Source organism: Heptranchias perlo, chromosome 20, assembly GCF_035084215.1.
Source record: "Heptranchias perlo isolate sHepPer1 chromosome 20, sHepPer1.hap1, whole genome shotgun sequence".
Classification (NCBI taxonomy): Eukaryota; Metazoa; Chordata; class Chondrichthyes; order Hexanchiformes; family Hexanchidae; genus Heptranchias; species Heptranchias perlo.
The window spans coordinates 50,927,460-50,946,753 of record NC_090344.1 but is presented as its reverse complement, the minus strand read 5'-3'; the positions used below and the strand labels follow the sequence as shown (position 1 = coordinate 50,946,753).

The window sequence follows — 19,294 nt, the reverse complement described above, 5'->3', positions numbered from 1 at the left end:
GGGTTTCGAGATGACTGTGCCGTTCCCTTGGTGATCAACAGAGGGGGCTGGTCTCTCCCTATTTATTGCTGGTCCTGAGCAGAGTTGCAATCCTCCAGAAAAACAGAGGCAACGCTGAGCACATCAGACAAAGTGAGAGCTGCTCCAGCAGGCTCAGTCATCAGTGGACAGAAGGGAAAGAAACAAGGATCAGGATCAGGAGCTCTGGCAAAGCACCGTCTTTGTCTGCGCGTGAGAAGTGTTTCACTTGTAAGTCCAGGAATTTTATATCTAGTTATTTAATTCACTGTGAACATGTTCATCCAGACTGAAATGTTCCAGCAAAGTGCTGTGCAGGAACACAGCTGCATGAATATTTAACAGTGGGGAGGCAAATATGTATTCATGTTATGAAAGCATTTTGAGACCTTCTACACAAACACTATCGAGACGCACATTGCTCCAAGTGATGTGTTGAATTTAATTTGATTTTCCTTGACACTGCAATAGTTTAAAGTTAGCGATTGATAATGTTAATGAACAAATGAACAAAATCATATTAAATCAATATTTAAATTATTCATGAATACATCAAAGTTCAGTTGTCAATGATATTTGAATGGAATTTTGGAACAAAATTAAAAATTGTATATTTATGTGCTGATGAATATTAATGAGCTGAAAGATTTTTTTTCAATGATTTTAAAATGATTTGTAAAGTCCTTTAGTATCTGTTCAAATTAAAAGTGTTGAAATCGTGTTTCTTTGGAAACTGGGGGAGTAGGTTGAAATTTAATAAAACAAAACTAATATTATACATAGTTATGAAACAGGTATAAATATTCGTTGGGGGCCCCAATACTTCGACTGCATCATTCAACAAGAGATTTCTATTCAGGTAAAAAGGGCTCCTCATTTCAGTGGTATATGAAAATAATATTTTCTGATTTCTGGAACGAATTGCAGATCACGTAAAGTTAACTGGTTTCAACGTTAACTACAAACACCAGCTGATCAACCTTTCTGATGATGTTTTAACCCATTCGAAAATGTCCCGCCCTTTAACTTTGATGGGCTATTTCTTCTGTTTTTGTTTCTGCAGGAGTCTGAAAGGATTCGGCTCGTTTCATTTCACCCAAATAAAGGCAGGACGAGGGACACAGGTAGTGAAAGGAGAAAGCCATCAGTACAGGGAGGAAAGGAGCAGTGAGAGGATTTTTAGAGAGGGGAAAGAAAAGCCGCAGATGGGACTGATTTACACAGACGAGGTTTTGCACTGTTGGCTATTCTGTTGAAAAATTACAAAGAAGGGCGTTTAATATTAAGAAAGTTCCAGAAACCGGGAAGAGAAAAAGGCAGAGTAAATGCCAAGACTGGTCATACATAAACACTCAAAAGACCATTAATCTGTGACAACAGAACTATAAATTACTTATTACAAAAAGAGGCAAATTAAATAGAAAGCCAGCACGAAAATTGTAGAGAGTGAGGACAAGCCAGAAGAGGGTGTCAGGGCAGGGTGGTAAAGAGCAGAATGGTGTCTATATCCACAGAAAGCTGGAGCCTGGATCCAGCAAACACAACGGCCTATCAGATTGCACTGATGGACAACGCCAACAGTTCCTCCCAGTTCACCGGAGTTGAGTTGATCCAGTCGTTCAAGCCCCTCATCATCCCCTGCTACGTGCTGGTGGTCTTCATCGGGATCTTCGGAAACTACCTGCTGCTCTACGTCATCTGCAAAACCAAGAAGATGCACAACGCCACCAATTTCTTCATCGGCAACCTGGCCTTCTCGGACATGCTGATGTGCGCCACCTGCGTGCCTTTCACCCTGGCCTACGCCTTCCACCCGCGAGGCTGGATCTTCGGCAAGTTCATGTGTTACTTCGTGTTCCTCATGCAGCCGGTTACGGTCTACGTGTCCGTCTTCACCTTGACGGCGATCGCCGTCGACAGGTAATCGAGATTTAAAACCCAACAAAAAAAAAAAATATATAATGGTTTCATCGTTCTGTTTCCCTGTATTTTGATGAAGACAGAGGCGAAGGGAAATTATCACCAGCTTTCCATTGTTTATGTCAAAAGTCCTTGAACCTCTGATAAATCCTTGCAAACGGGTGTTGCTAATTTTTCTGAAATTATTTGTTGCTGGTCTAATTTTCCCTCCTGCTAAGGTGCAGTTCCAGTACGCTGTAGAAGTGGCTAACTTTCATGTGCAACAGTAAGTGTTATCAGGCTGTTCAACCATGACAAGAAAGAAAGAAATAACTTTTATTTTTGCAGCGCCTTTCACCACCTCAGAATGTCCCAAAGTGCTTTACAGCCAACGAAGCACTGTTGTAATGTAGGAAACGTGGCAGTCAATTTGCGCACAGCAAGATCCCACAAGCAGCAATGAGATAAATGACCAGATCATCTGTTTTATTGATGTTGGGAGATTGATAGATTTTTGTTAGGCATGCGTTAAGGGACATGAAACCAAAGGCTGGGAGATGGAGCTGAAATACAGATCAGCCATGATCTAATTGAATGCCGGAACAGGCTCGAGGGGCTGAATGGCCTCCTCCTGTTTCTATATTCCTATGAGTTAACGCCTGGGTAAAAATAACACAGACGGATGTGCTAAAACGAACACATGGAGTGAATTAAACGCGGACGGGTCTGCGATAACCCGATGTGTCTGAGGGCCTGGAGCCGCCCTGAATCCCCAGCTGGCTGCGTTTCCCATTGGCAGTCAGTGAGTCTTCATCCTCAAATGCTCCTTGGGTTGGAAGGACTTCACTCAGCTTGACCACTCAAACTGCACTCTCATGGTGTTGGTTGAGATTCTGCCTTCTCCTTCATGGACTGCGACCGGTATCCTGTAAGTGTTTCTGCAGAATTAACCTTCTCCCATACGACAACCTCTATTCAACAAACAGACGCCCGCAATCATCTGTCTGAGAAAATGTCCTTGCATGCATGGTGACAATTGAAGTGAAGGCACATAATGGAGCTTTGAATTCCATTTATATTAAAATCCTGTAGTGCTAAGAGAATTCCCCAGACATAGCTCTCTAAGCTTTGATGAGCAGTCTGGTTCCGAACTTCTTGTCGCACTTACAATATCCTTTGTGTGATGATCTTTTAAGGCTGTTCATGTGTCAGAGCTGCTAAAGGTACAGGGCGTTCTGTTCGAGCTACAACTGCCGAGGAGGAAACATGATTTCACTCAGAATAGAATGGAAAGGGATGCCATGGGGGTATTTCCCACAGCTGTGATGGAAAAACGTCATTGATCCACAAATATTGCCCCCTTAATCAAGATATTAGCTCATCTTACCATCCCCACATGGACTGCAGCGGTTCAAACAGAAGGTCCTTCACAGGACGGCTGGGACAAGGTGATAAATGCGGCCTCGCCAATGTCGTCCACTTCCCCAGAACGAAGAAATAAGAGATTCTCTTCCCTCCTGCCCATTTTCTTTTCCCCCATAAATTGAAGCACAGTTTGCCCGTTAACATCTGCATTGGAGTTCATCACACTTAACAGTCATCGAGGCACCACAATGGGTCTGGGGGCTAATGCTGTCAGTGGCATTCCGCTGTGGTCCAGTGACGAGGAAGACCCCAGGTCCAACGGTTCACAAAGAGTTGGCTGCTGTCTCCAGTGTAATCCTGCAACTGCCTAAATGCAGATGTGTACAACTCATGTCCGTAGGGTTACATGACTTCTCTGCTTTTCAATTCTATCCCTCTGGAAATGACCCCCGGTGTTTTGTGTGTGTTTTTTTAATGGCCTTATTAACCTGCGTGGCTACTTTTACTGATTCAGAGACAGATTGATTGCCCGAAGCAAAATTCACAGTCCATTCTATTTTTTATGCCACTGATAATTCTTCTCCCTTTGCTGTGCCCTGATGGTTGTTGGTGTATAATTATGTTGCCAGCGAGTAAGTAATTTTTTCTTCCTGCTGTGACAACATGAAACTCAACTGATAAAAGATGACTGTGGTTTGTCGTTGTCCGACTGAAAAGAATGTCATCGATTAAAACCGGGGTAAAAACTTTACTGATTAACTGAACGCACCCACCACTCCTCAAATTCAGGATTTGCAGGGGTATGATAGTGTAGTGATTATGTTACTGGACTAGTGAGCGAGAGGCCTGGATTAATAATACAGGAAGCAACTGGAGGTCAAATCCCGCTGCGGCAGATTTAATCTGAATTCAGATTAAAAAATCTGGAAATAAAACGTTGGTATTTGTAAAAGTGACCACGAAGCTGTCGGATTGTCGTAAAAACCCAACTGGTTCACTGATGTCCTTTAGGGAAGGAAACCTGCCGTCCTTACCCGGTCTGGGCTATGTGTGACTCCAGTCCCACACCAATGTGGTTAACTCTTAACTTCACTGAAATAAAGTACGACCAATACGGAGGGGCATCGTTAATTATGAGCTTCATTTCTCTTTTACATCTTTTTAAAGACTATTGTCCAGTTTGGGAAGGGAAAATCGGCCAAAGTTCCCATTGCCGGTCACTATCCAGGGACCCGGGTGGGAAGCAGGCACATGTGGACAGGATCAGATCCAGCTGTGAGGTCCCCCTTTGGGTAAAAAGCCTGTCCAAGGCCACTTATCAAGCTTCATCCAGTGGAACTGTGCTCAACTTCAGAGGAGGAGGGAAAATTGGAAAGGGACAGGGATAAAAATGTATATTTTTCTGCCCGCTTTCAACTGTCCTGCACTATGCACCACTCCCCAGTCTAGAGCACGGGAGAACATCCTTCACCAACTCCGCTGAAAGGTACAATGTTGAGAGGCAGTGGGTTGAGAGAAGGGGCCCCTTCTGATTTTCTCTCCTTCCCTCTGAAAATATCACCCAATGTCTCCTCGATTGTCACGTTGGAGATCAAAGCTCATCATCTGGCGAATTGAAGGCAGGAAAGGTCCATCCTTCCACAGAGTATTGGAGCTCTAACACATTGCACCAGCCTGTCCACAACGTAGGAATACTCTGGCTTGTTAAAAAATCTCTTCCCCCACCACCAACCCCCACCCCACATCCCCCCAATCCATGGGTAAGGATTTCCCTCAGTGCCTCACCCAAGTAGACAGCGAGTCTCGGCAGGACATTCGACTGCAGAAGGCGTCACAGCAAGGCCAATTCTGTCATCGGCCAATGCGACTGAACACCTCTCAGGGACGGGAAACCTTGCCGACATTCTCACGTTCCCGGCCTGGGGCATTGTGACCAATTGCAGTGTGATCTCATCACCAGCTCAGCACAGGCCAAGGATTGCATCTGGGATCTTTCTGGTCTGCATTGTTCAGTAACTCAATAAGCAGTGTTACCCACTGAGCCATGAGTGAGGCACCTTTGCAACTGGATTAGAAAGAGGTGGTTTGTCTGAAGTTTATTCAGAGTGATCAGAAGGAGAAGTACCAGTGTGATTATTGAATGTTACCTCTCACTTCTTCCAACAGATATTATGCCACGGTGCATCCACTAAAGAAACGTATCTCCATCACTACCTGTACGTATATCTTGGCTGGTGTCTGGCTGATGTCCTGTGCTCTGGCAGCTCCTGCACTTGCGCACACATACCACATAGAGTTCCAGGACCAGGACCTGACCATCTGTGAGGAGTTCTGGATGAGAATGAAGAAGGAGCACCTTGCTTATGCCTACAGCACCCTCATCATAACCTACATCCTCCCGCTTTCAGCCGTCTCCTTGTCCTACCTCCGTATCACCCTCAAACTCAAGAACCGTGTGGTCCCCGGCAATGCCACGCACAACCAAGAGAAATGGGAGAAGGTGAAACGCAAGAAGATATTTCGGCTGTTGGTGCTGCTGGTGGCTGCGTTCGGTGTTTGTTGGCTCCCTCTTCACGTCTTCAATATCATCCGCGATATCGACATCAAGCTAATCAATAAGGACTACTTCAACCTGATTCAGCTCCTGTGCCACTGTTTTGCGATGAGCTCCGCTTGTTGTAATCCCTTCCTCTACGCCTGGCTGCACGACCGGTTCAGGGCAGAGCTGAAAAAGATGTTCACATGTAAGAAGAAAATTGTCCCGACAAACAACTGCATCGCGGTAAGTGTCGTGTTATAACGCAGCGGCAGAACTTGAAACGAAGGTTCTGCGGCCCTCTATTGGTGTGATGTCGGTGGTTGGAAAAGACAATCTCGTTGAGGGACGAGGGGCCTTGGGCAAATTCCAAACCGTTCCAGATTGCATTGTCCCATCAGACAGCTGGATCTCCTCAATTGACCCAAAAGTGATGTTGGAGATGCACAAAATACTGACCAGACCCAATCCTTACCTGTGTTGGAAATGACAAGGATTTAATTTTCCAAATTTGGAGAGCTTAAGTGCGGAGGCTGACTTTGCACTAAGGAATGCCAAAACCCTTCACATTCCTAAAATTGTGAAATATATGTGTTACCAATGCCTTAGTCCGTCATGTGCAATGTCACAAGTTGCCCGCCGACTCAAGACTGCAAGAATGAAGCAGTGAATTGCACATGGGCTGCCACATGCCGGAGAACAGATCGCTCCCTTCAGCCATCGGACATTAAGGGGAAGCTGGATAAACACATGAGGGAGAAAGGAATAGAAGGGTATGCTGATGGGGTGAGATGAAGAGAGGTGGGAGGAGGCTCGTGTGGAGCATAAACACCGGCATGGACCGATTGGGCCGAATGGCCTGTTTCTGTGCTGTACGTTCTATGTTATTCTATGTAATACAGAGATCCGTGAACTGAACGCTGCATTAAGCAGGGATGCTGGGAATTCACATTTTTTCCGACAACCGAACTGGATTCAGTCGTGAAGACAGAACAGAACAGGACTGAAATAATTTGATCATTGTTTGCGAGCCACTGATTTGCCAGATCAGTTGTGCTATTTGTTTGTAATGGTTCAATGTACCAAACACATCACTTGTCAATCTCCAGCTGTTGAGTCAATAAACGCCCAGTGATTTTGTGCGCTCCCATTATTCTTTTGCTGCGTACATTGTGGATCAATAATGTGCAGTATCCACAATGGCAACTGCAGCCCTGGATAAAATCAATGGAAGTTGATACACCATCTCCATCCTGAACGTCACACACTAATAAATCATTTCATACATCACACATCTTGGAACAATTTCACGCCTGTGATTTTGTTGGGTAACGGTAATGATTGTAAACTGCAGTGGCCAGTTGTGGGGATTGTCATGAAATCTGGCCAGCTATTGGTGGTGTCCCCACTGCTGACCATTGTCCTTCTTTTGTTTCATCCAGGGTCAGCTCCTTCCTCCAGACCACGGCCAGACAGAGAGCTCAGGAGAGAGAGAGTGAGAGAGCGGCAAGTAGAAATAGAAAGATTAAAGGCAACAAACGAGGCCTCAGCAGGGTAAATGACAACAGGAGAAATGGGAGATGGGGAAACGGGAGCAGGGGAAATGGGAACAGGGGAAATGGGAACAGGGGAAGTGGGAACAGGGGAAATGGGAACAGGGGAATGGGATCAGGGGAAGTGGGAACAGGGGAAGTGGGAACAGGGGAAATTGGAACAGGGGAAGTGGGAACAGGGGAAGTGGGAACAGGGGAAATTGGAACAAGGAAATGGGATCAGGGGAAGTGGGAACAGGGGAAATTGGAGCAGGGAAATGGGATCAGGGGAAGTGGGAACAGGGGAAATTGGAAGAGGGGAAATGGGAGCAAGGGAAACGGGAGCAGGGGAAGTGGGATCAGGGGAAGTGGGAACAGGGAAAATTGGATCAGGGAAATGGGAATAGGGAAATGGGAATAGGGAAATGGGAGTAAGGGAAATGGGAGCAGGGGAAGTGGGAGCAGGGGAAATGGGAACAGGGAAAGTGGGAGCAGGGGAATGGGATCACGGGAATGGGAACAGGGGAAGTGGGAACAGGGAAATGGGAACAGGGGAAAGGGAGCCCAGCACAGACAGAGAGAAAATAAAATCAAGAGAAAAACAAAGCAAAAAGCAATGTAAGTTCCAAACCTTAAATAACCATTGATTTTAGTTTCCTGAATTGTCCTGTGAACGGATTTAGGATCGGAATTCGTCAATGGCCGAATTGTTCTGGTTTTCTTAGTGCATTCCTGTGTGATCAGGCAAACCAGAGGCAGCTAAAGGGAGGGGAGTGTGGGGAGTGCGATGCTGTGAACAGCTGCGGCTGGATCATGAACACACAGCCCTCAGAAATGATGACAATCCACATTTCATTCAAAAAGTCCACATGCTGCTCTTCATATGTGACTTAAAGAAAGAGTGGAAGGAGCTTTAATCTGGGGTCGCCTTTTAAAGGAATGGTTTGCTTTAGGTAAAAATGTTTGTTGAAACCAATATGATTTGCTTCTCAACCATGACGCCATGGCAGCACGACAAACGTCAAACACATAAGCTCAGAATGAGTTTCCGAGATGACTCTATGGATACTCACCACAGTGCTACAAGACTCCTCTCTCTGCTATTTTAATGGAGGCTTCATCACAGTTAACATTACTGGGTTAGCAACACTGCTAAAATGGCAAAGAGACAAAAGTCACGCAAGTCCATGAAACACTCGTACCCTCAAACATAATTTAACAGGACAATAAACATAATTTAATAGGACAAAGTCAGCATGGCTTTACGAAGGGGAAGTCATGTCTGACAAATTTGCTTGAGTTCTTTGAGGACATAACGTACAGGGTGGATAAAGGGGAACCAGTGGACGTAGTGTATTTAGACTTCCAGAAGGCATTCGACAAGGTGCCACATAAAAGATTATTGCTCAAGATAAAGAATCACTGGATTGGGGGTAATATTCTGGCATGGGTGGAGGATTGGTTATCTAACAGGAAGCAGAGAGTTGGGATAAATGGTTCATTCTCGGACTGGCAACCAGCAGCCAGTGGTGTTCCGCAGGGGTCGGTGCTGGGTCCCCAACTCTTTACAATCTATATTAACGATTTGGAGGAGGGGACCGAGTGTAACATATCAAAGTTTGCAGATGATACAAAGATGGGAGGGAAAGTGGAGAGTGAGGAGGACATAAAAAACCTACAAGGCGATATAGACAGGCTGGGTGAGTGGGCGGAGATTTGGCAGATGAGGTGCCTGAAGATTGGAGGGTAGCAAGTGTTGTGCCTTTGTTTAAGAAGGGCGGCAGGGAAAAGCCTGGGAACTACAGACCGGTGAGCCTGACACCTGTAGTGGGTAAGTTGTTAGAGGGTATTCTGAGAGACAGGATCTACAGGCATTTGGAGAGGCAGGGACTGATTAGGAACAGTCAGCATGGTTTTGTGAGAGGAAAATCATGTCTCACGAATTTGATTGACTTTTTGAAGGGGTAACCAAGAAGATAGATGAGGGCTGTGCAGTAGACGTGGTCTACATGGACTTTAGCAAAGCCTTTGACAAGGTACCGCATGGTAGGTTGTTACGTAAGGTTAAATCTCATGGGATCCAAGGTGAGGTAGCCAATTGGATACAAAATTGGCTTGACGACAGAAGACAGAGGGTGGTTGTAGAGGGTTGTTTTTCAGACTGGAGGCCTGTGACCAGCGGTGTGCCTCAGGCATCGGTGCTGGGTCCGCTGTTATTTGTTATTTATATTAATGATTTGGATGAGAATTTAGGAGGAATGGTTAGTAAGTTTGCAGATGACACCAAGATTGGTGGCATTGTGGACAGTGAAGAAGGTTATCTAGGATTGCAACGGGATCTTGATAAATTGGGCCAGTGGGCCGATGAATGGCAGATGGAGTTTAATTTAGATAAATGTGAGGTGATGCATTTTGGTAGATCGAATCGGGCCAGGACCTACTCCGTTAATGGTAGGGCGTTGGGGTGAGTTATAGAACAAAGAGATCTAGGAGTACAGGTTCACAGCTCCTTGAAAGTGGAGTCACAGGTGGATAGGGTGGTGAAGAAGGCATTCGGCATGCTTGGTTTCATTGGTCAGAATATTGAATACAGGAGTTGGGATGTCTTGTTGAAGTTGTACAAGACATTAGTAAGGCCACACTTGGAATACTGTGTACAGCTCTGGTCACCCTACTATAGAAAGGATATTATTAAACTCGAAAGAGTGCAGAAAAGATTTACTAGGATGCTACCGGGACTTGATGGTTTGACTTATCGGGAGAGGTTAGATAGACTGGGACTTTTTTTCCTGGAGAGTAGGAGGTTAAGGGGTGATCTTATAGAAGTCTATAAAATAATGAGGGGCATAGATAAGGTAGATAGTCAAAATCTTTTCCCAAAGGTAGGGGAGTCTATAATGAGGGGACATAGATTTAAGGTGAGAGGGGAGAGATACAAAAGGGTCCAGAGGGGCAATTTTTTCACTCAAAGGGTGGTGAGTGTCTGGAACGAGCTGCCAGAGGCAGTAGTAGAGGCGGGTACAATTTTGTCTTTTAAAAAGCATTTGGACAGTTACATGGGTAAGATGGGTATAAAGGGATATGGGCCAAGTGCAGGCAATTGGGACTAGCTTAGTGGTATAAACTGGGTGACATGGACATGTTGGGCCGAAGGGCCTGTTTCCATGTTGTAACTTCTATGATTCTATGATTCTAATATTGGAAAATGTGAGGTTATGCACTTTGGCAGGAAAAATCAGAGAGCAAGTTATTATCTTAATGGCGAGCAACTGGAAAGTACTGCAGTACAAAGGGATCTGGGGGTCCTAGTGCAAGAAAATCAAAAAGTTAGTATGCAGGTGCAGCAGGTGATCAAGAAGGCCAATGGAATGTTGGCTTTTATTGCTAGGGGAATAGAATATAAAAACAGGGAGGTATTGCTGCAGTTATATAAGGTATTGGTGAGACCGCACCTGGAATACTGCATACAGTTTTGGTCTCCATACTTAAGAAAAGACATACTTGCTCTCGAGGCAGTACAAAGAAGGTTCACTCGGTTAATCCCGGGGATGAGGGGGCGGACATATGAGGAGAGGTTGAGTAGATTGGGACTCTACTCATTGGAGTTCAGAAGAATGAGAGGCGATTTTATTGAAACATATAAGATTGTGAAGGGGCTTGATCGGGTGGATGCGGTAAGGATGTTCCCAAGGATGGGTGAAACTAGAACTAGGGGGCATAATCTTAGAATAAGGGGCCGCTCTTTCAAAACTGAGATGAGGAGAAACTTCTTCACTCAGAGGGTAGTAGGTCTGTGGAATTTGCTGCCCCAGGAAGCTGTGGAAGCTACATCATTAAATAAATTTAAAACAGAAATAGACAGTTTCCTAGAAGTAAAGGGAATTAGGGGTTACGGGGAGCGGGCAGGAAATTGGACATGAATTTAGATTTGAGGTTAGGATCAGATCAGCCATGATCTTATTGAATGGCGGAGCAGGCTCGATTGGCCTACTCCTGCTCCTATTTCATAAGAACATAAGAACATAAGAAATTGGAGCAGGAGTAGGCCAATCGGCCCCTCGAGCCTGCTCCGCCATTCAATAAGATCATGGCTGATCTGATCCCAACCACAAATCTAAAGAACACAAGAAGTCGGAGCAGGACCCGGCCACATAGCCCCTGGGCCCTCTCCGCCACCCACAGGGCATTGACCGATCCGAACTCAGCTTCATGTCCAATTTCCTGCCCGCTCCCCATAACCCCTAATTCCCTTTACTTCTAGGAAACTGTCTATTTCTGTTTTAAATTTATCTAATGATGTAGCTTCCACAGCTTCCTGGGGCAGCAAATTCCACAGACCTACCACCCTCTGAGTGAAGAAGTTTCTCCTCATCTCAGTTTTGAAAGAGCAGCCCCTTATTCTAAGATTATGCCCCCTAGTTCTAGTTTCACCCATCTTTGGGAACATCCTTACTGCATCCACCCGATCAAGACCCTTCACAATCTTATATGTTTCAATAAGATCGCCTCTCATTCTTCTGAACTCCAATGAGTAGAGTCCCAATCTACTCAACCTCTCCTCATATGTCCGCCCCCTCATCCCCGGGATTAACCGAGTGAACCTTCTTTGTACTGCCTCGAGAGCAAGTATGTCTTTTCTTAAGTATATTTCTTATGTTCTTACACCACAAGTAATGATTGCGAGGCAGTTACTGCATCACAGAATGTAATAGCGTTGCTTTAAAGTTAAGTCATTGCTGTTCCAAACTCTCCTGCTCCCTGACAGACAGCGAAACTTGAAATTAAGAGTTCAGTGTACCCGGCAGGGGATGAGATGTTTACATCGGCTGGTGTGGTGGGTGCCGACTCTCTGCCTACAAGAAGGAGCTGAGATGGGGCAGAGATCGCATCATAGAGAAGGTGAGTGGATTAACAGTTAATGAACGTAAAGTCAGTGTGATCTCCTGGACTGGTTCCCATCGCCTGGGGGGGTTGGGAGAGGAATTTCCCAGAGTTTTTTTTCCCCCTTATTGGCCCTGTTTTCTTTTGCCTCTCTCAGGAGATCACATGGTTGCAGGGGGCTGGGGTGGGGCGCGGTGGGGGGGGAGTGCGGTGGGGGCGCGGTGGGGGGGGCTGGGGTGGGGCGCGGTGGGGGGGGAGTGCGGTGGGGGCGCGGTGGGGGGGGAGTGCGGTGGGGGCGCGGTGGGGGGTGCAGTGGGGGGGCGCGGTGGGGGGGGCTGGGGTGGGGCGCGGTGGGGGGGGCGCAGTGGGGGGGGGCGCGGTGGGGGGGGCTGGGGTGGGGCGCGGTGGGGGGGTGCAGTGGGGGGGGGCGCGGTGGGGGGGGCTGGGGTGGGGTGCGGTGGGGGGGTGCACCGGGGGGGGCGCGGTGGGGGGGGCTGGGGTGGGGCGCGGTGGGGGGGGTGCACTGGAGTGGGCGCGGTGGGGGGGGCTGGGTTGGGGCGCGGTGGGGGGGCGCAGTGGGAGGGGCGCGTGGGGGTTGGACTGGGGGGGGCACGGTGGAGGGGCGCGGTGGGGGGCTGGGGAGTGCGTGGTTGGGGGGGCGTGGTGGGGGGGGTGGAGCGCAGTGGGGTGGGGGGGCGGGGGCTGGGGGGGGCACGGTGGGGGCTGGGGTGGGGCGGGTGGGGGGCTGGGGAGTGCGCGGTGGGGGGGGCGTGGTGGGGGGGTGGCTGGGGTGGGGCGCGGTGAGGGGGGAGGTGGGTGCGCTGGGGGGGTAGGAGGTGACTACTCATGAGGGTCCAGGCATTGTGAGTGTGGGACAGGCTTGATGGACCAGCTGGTCATTTTCGTACGTTGGTTTTAAGCAACTGCGGTCAGGGCGGTGCCACGTGCATGTTATCCAGTCGGATCCCACACTCGTAATTACATTTCTTTCCATTCCCCCCACCTCCACTATCAACTCTTCTCCTGAAAGTACTGACTCAGTTTAACTGCTCGTTTGTCTCTTTGCTGTCCGTGGGACCTTGCTGTGCACAAACTGGCTGTGAGACCTGTCCTCAACAGCAGTGACTGTACTTCAAAGTAATTCACTGGGCTGTGAAACACTTTCGGATGTCCTAAGGATGCGAAAGGCATTATAGTAATGCAAGTTCTTATTCTTGCTGGAGTACGTTGTGCTGGACACCGTGCATTACTTTGCCTATTCTTCAAGTGTAAGTATATCGTTCACCACTGAATCCAATCTCCTTTTCAGTTAATGTGGACACAGACGCAGTTCCCAGCAGCAGTCACTAGGTAGCAATCAACAGCAGCTAATCTGTCTGATCTGACCCTCCCGAGCTGCGATCAGGTAACTCACCATGTTTATACTTTATAGAAAAATAGCATTGAAGGCAAAAATAAATGAACAGAACTTTATTCAGAATTGTTTGCATTTTTTGTCCCGAAGATCTACAGCACAGAAACAGGCCATTCGGCCCAACTGCACCATGCTGGTGTTTATGCTCCACATGAGCCTCCTCTCACCTTACTTCATCTGAATCTATCACTAGATCCTTCTATTCCTTTCTCCCTCATGCGTTTATTAAGCTTCCCCTTAAATGCATCTATGCTATTCGCCTCAACTATTGAATATGGGAGCGAGTTCCACATTCTCACCACTCTCTGGGTAAAGAAGTTTCTCCTGAATTCCCTATTGAGTTTATTCGTGACTCTCTTCTATTTCTGACCTCTGGTTTTGGTCTCCCCCTCAAGTGGAAGCATCTTCTCCATGTAATACTTTTCAGCTCTCTCATTCTGAATCCTGACTGACCAGAGTTCCGGTGTCACCATTGCCTCCCCTGTGCCGATCACGCCCGAGATGCCTGCTGTGTTGAATTGTTGCTAATGCCTTTTGGGGAATATGTAATTGCTGCATTATGTTGTTGGAAGTGTTTTTAAAGTGTGTTGAGAAATAGTTCATTTTGGTGTTTTCAAGGCGTGTGCTTTTAAGGTATCATTCCCCTCTAACACTCAGTGAACTGCTGTATGAATCACAGCAAAAATTGGGAGAGTGACTTAACTTCTCGCTGCCAAGTTCGATGGTCTTGTGAAATATTCAATATTTCTGTACTATTATAAAGAATAACATGTTGTGGGAGAGAGGGTCCAGGCAGTAATTCAGTCAACGATCAACTAAATTCACATTGAAGTTTATCAGTGATTATTTTTTAACGTGGCGTTACCTTAGACGCGCTGTTATTCTGTATTAATTTTATTAACGTAAATGCTGTATTGAGGGAAATATTGTTGATTTTTATGGTCTCTGGGTCTATAGATTGATGTCACGACAGATGCCATTTCAGAGCAAACTGCAGCTTAATTTTGTCTGTTGTTGAATTTAAATAAAATTGAAAAACTATATATTTTTTTTAATTAATCTTTTGCCCGACGTATTATTTGGCAGCCAGAGGGGCTTGTAACAAGAAGAGAGGGTTCTGTAAGAGCAGGAGGAGTTGTACCAGGGACTGACAGGAGACTCAGGACTTTGCTCTCACCTGATGCTTGCTTCAGTAGTCCCGATGAGCAGGGGATAGAATCCTACGATCTGGAAACAGAACTGAGACGATCTTTGTGAAGTTTTTCTGGACTTTACGGGTAAATGCAGAGTGTGGAACGCACAGCAGTTCTTGCAGAACAGTCGGCTTTGGGGAGGTACGAGGCATCGAGCTTACGGTCGTGCGAGAAAGATCACAGAACCGTTCCCATGCGTAGAGCAGCGTTATTATAATTATAAATCCAGTAAAGAATTCAGGAGAAACTTCTTTGCCCAGAGAGTGGCCAGAATGTGGCACTTGCTACCACATGGACTGGGTGGGTGGGGGGGGGGGTTGAGACAAATAACGTAGATGCATTTAAGAGGAAGCTAGATAAGTACATGAGGGAGAAAGGAATAGAAGGATATGCCGATAGGGGGAGATGAAGTAGGGAGGGAGGAGGCTCGTGTGGAGCACAAACACCGGCATGGACCAGTTGGGCCGAATGGCCTGTTTCTGTGCTGTAAATTCCGTGCAATTCGATGTATTTACAGGAAGGAGCTGCATCAAAATATTTAACATTTTCAGATCAAGATGAGCGAGCCTCACTCCAGATGAGTGAGACTTGACTTTCCTGCTCCTTGTCAAACATCGAATCGAGTGCTTGCAACTCGTGTTGGTGCTGGAGAGGGCCCCTTAGGGAGGGCTGACGGCCCTCAGTCATGCAGTGCGTGGGCAGGTCCAGTACCATGTTTGCGATAGCTGCAGTCAGTCAGGAGACGGAGACAAGGATACAGTGAACAGTGTGGACAATGCATCTGAGTTCTTTTGAACAGAAATTATATGCTGCTATTTCAACGGCAGCAGTAACCAATAATAATGTGCGCCTTTTGGGAACTGGCCAAAACATTCCAAAAATAGCAGAAAGTGCTCTCTCCATCCCCAGCTGTGACAGCTAATGCATTGAGCAAGATGGAAAGTCCAACTGTGAGACAAAGAAGGTTCTCCAGCAATTTTAGCAGCAACAGCCACCCTGTAAGAATCCCACTTGAGCAGGTCGGCTCACGGGAATTCATTCAAACTGACCCCGCCTCCCTCTCCACGGATGCTGCCTGACCTGCTGAGCTGTTCCCAGCACTTTTTGTTTTGATCACGGGACCTGTGCCTGTTTTATACGGGAGAGCTCAGTTCCAGGGGGAAGAGGCAGCCCCCAAATACTGGGAAACCGAGTGCAGTAAAATAGGGGGTAATTTAATCCCCCGCCCACGGAAACGGTGCGGGAGGGGAGTTAAGATGTTGGGGGTGGGGGGGGGGTGCGGATTTCACACTGCATTCCTGACACATTCACACGCCCGGTCGACCCTGCAAGGTCCTCCTCACGAACATCTGGGGACTTGTGCCAAAATTGGGAGAGCTGTCCCACAGACCAGTCAAGCAACAGCCTGACATAGCCATACTCACAGAATCATACCTTTCAGCCAACGTCCCAGACTCTTCCATCACCATCACTGGGTATGTCCTGTCCCACCGGCAGGACAGACCCACCAGAGGTGGCGGTACAGTGATATACAGTCAGGAGGGAGTGGCCCTGGGAGTCCTCAACATTGACTCTGGACCCCATGAAATCTCATGGCATCAGGTCAAACATGGGCAAGGAAACCTCCTGCTGATTACCACCTACCGTCCTCCCTCAGCTGATGAATCAGTCCTCCTCCATGTTGAACACCACTTGGAGGAAGCACTGAGGGTAGCAAGGGCACAGAATGTACTCTGGGTGGGGATCTTCAATGTCCATCACCAAGAGTGGCTCGGTAGCACCACTACTGACCGAGCTGGCCGAGTCCTGAAGGACATAGCTGCTAGACTGGGCCTGCGGCAGGTGGTGAGCGAACCAACACGAGGGAAAAACTTACTTGACCTCGTCCTCACCAATCTACCTGTCGCAAATGCATCTGTCCATGACAGTATTGGTAGGAGTGACCACCGCACAGTCCTCGTGGAGACGAAGTCCTGTCTTCGCACTGAGGACACCATCCAACATGTTGTGTGGCACTATCATTGTGCTAAATGGGATAGATTCAGAACAGATCGAGCAGCTCAAAACTGGGCATCCATGAGGCGCTGTGGGCCATCAGCAGCAGCAGAATTGTACTCCAGCACAATCTGTAACCTCATGGCCCGGCATATTCCTCACTCTACCATTACCAACAAGCCAGGGGATCAACCCTGGTTCAAAGAGGAGTGTAGAAGAGCATGCCAGGAGCAGCACCAGGCGTACCTAAAAATGAGGTGCCAACCTGGTGAAGCTACAACTCAGGACTACATGCATGCTAAACAGCGGAAGCAACATGCTATGGACAGAGCTAAGCAATTCCACAGCCAACGGATCAGATCAAAGCTCTGCAGTCCTGCCACATCCAGTCGTGAATGGTGGTGGACAATTAAACAACTAACGGGAGGAGGAGGCTCTGTAAACATCCCCATCCTCAATGATAGCGGAGTCCAGCACGTGAGTGCAAAAGACAAGGCTGAAGTGTTTGCAACCATCTTCAGCCAGAAGTGCTGAGTGGATGATCCATCTCGGCCTCCTCCCGATATCCCCACCATCACGGAAGCCAGTCTTCGGCCAATTTGATTCACTCTACGTGATATCAAGAAATGGCTGAGTGCACTGGATACAACAAAGGCTATGGGCCCCGACAACATCCCAGCAGTAGTGCTGAAGACACTGGCATCTACCTGACAATGTGGAAAATTGCCCAGGTATGTCCTGTCCACAAAAAGCAGGACAAATCCAATCCAGCCAATTACCGCCCCATCAGTCTACTCTCAATCATCAGCAAAGTGATGGAAGGTGTCGTCGACAGTGCTATCAAGCAGCACTTACTCACCAATAACCTACTCACCGATGCTCAGTTTGGGTTCCGCCAGGACCACTCGGCTCCAGACCTCATTACAGCCTTGGTCCAAACATGGACAAAAGAGCTGAATTCCAGAAGTGAGGTGAGAGTGACTGCCCTTGACATCAAGGCAGCATTTGGCCGAGTGTGGCTCTAAGGAGCCCGAGTAAAATTGAAGTCAATGGGAATCAGGGGGAAAACTCTCCAGTGGCTGGAGTCATACCTAGCACAAAGGAAGATGGTCGAGGTTATTGGAGGCTAATCATCTCAGCACCAGGACATTGCTGCAGGAGTTCCTCAGGGCAGTGTCCTAGGCCCAACCATCTTCAGCTGCTTCATCAATGACCTTCACCAATGATCAATCACCAAGTCACACACCACCCCGACTTGGAAATATATCGCCGTTCCTTCATCGTCGCTGGGTCAAAATCCTGGAACTCCCTTCCTAACAGCACTGTGGGAGAACCTTCACCACACGGACTGCAGCGGTTCATGAAGGCGGCTCACCACCACCTTCTCAAGGGCAATAGGGATGGGCAATAAATGCCGGCCTCGCCAGCGACGCCCACATCCCATGAATGAATAAAAAAAGAAATTTCCACGCCCCCACCTTAACTTACCTGAGATAGACATGGGAAAGCCCGTCTGCCCCAGAGGAGTGGGCCAACAGCTTGGTCAAAGAGATAGGTTTTAAGGAGCGTCTTAAGGGAGGAGAGAGAGGTGGAGAGGCGAAGAGGTTTAGTGATGGAGGGCCTAAATTCAATGGCGGAGTCGTTGTCGGGACGCGCGTGCCATTTTAACGGCTGAAGCCTCGCAGTCTGGGACCCGCCAGCAAAGACCGGCAGTGGGAAAATTCCCGGCCACAGGAAGACCAGGTAACTCTTTAAAGGTTCCTTGCGAGCCAGGAGTGCTCCTCCACACACTTCCTCCCCCCCTCGATCGCAAACTTTACCTCTTCCCCCCTCCTCCCCCCACTTCCTCACTTACCTTGCCCGGGTCTGTTTCCGCGGGAGTTAAAATCTCCCCGGTCTCAGACTCGGAGTGGTGTGGGGGAGGTGCGGGGAGGGGGATCAGACGGATCCCTGCCCAATTCCGGCCCTGAGTTAAAACCGAGGCTGATTATTTTTCAGCGATGGGCCCCCTCCTTCCCGCCCCCACCAGGTCTGCAGCTCATCCTCTCTCGACACCCCAAAAGTCTTTAACGCAAAATGCAGCGCAACTTTGCTCCCTGCCCACGTGTCCTATTTTATGATTCCATCTCGTCCCCAAACGCGCTGCACGTTGGAAGCAGAGATTTGCAAAAACCTTCACACACAGCCCCGATGCCCTGACCTGCGCCCACTGACACCGAGACTCCGTGCCAGGGCTCCCACCCAGCGTAATGTGCAATGTCAGGTTATTAAGGGCCCAATTTACTTGTGGGAATTTTTATTTTGGGACGACCTGCCTGAAGATTGGAATGCCTGATCCAACACCCGATGGAGGAAGGTGTCATATCCATGGCTTTTATTGGATCCTCCCTTGTTCAATTCTTGCAATGGCTAATGAGAGATTTTAAAATCCTCATCCTCATTTTCTAATCCCTCTGTGGCC

At 47.9% G+C, this 19,294-nt stretch overlaps 1 protein-coding gene across 1 annotated transcript; it reads left to right on the top strand.

Moving 5' to 3' along the window:
• Positions 1–1,376: 1,376 nt before the first annotated feature.
• LOC137336154 (prolactin-releasing peptide receptor-like) lies at positions 1,377–6,949 on the top strand. Its single transcript, XM_068001635.1, has 2 exons — positions 1,377–1,938; positions 5,449–6,949. The coding sequence occupies exons 1-2, from the start codon at positions 1,514–1,516 to the stop codon at positions 6,080–6,082; spliced, it is 1,059 nt and encodes a 352-aa protein (XP_067857736.1). The 5' UTR covers positions 1,377–1,513; the 3' UTR covers positions 6,083–6,949.
• The last annotated feature ends 12,345 nt before the right edge of the window (positions 6,950–19,294 follow it).

What these genes read in the sequence shown, in the direction of transcription:
- LOC137336154 (XM_068001635.1), top strand. Translation starts at nt 1,514, where the DNA reads ATGGTGTCTATATCCACAGAAAGCTGGAGCCTGGATCCAGCAAACACA. An exon ending in ACGGCGATCGCCGTCGACAG is followed by an intron (nt 1,939 to 5,448) that starts GTAATCGAGATT and finishes TTCTTCCAACAG; the next exon opens with ATATTATGCCACGGTGCATC.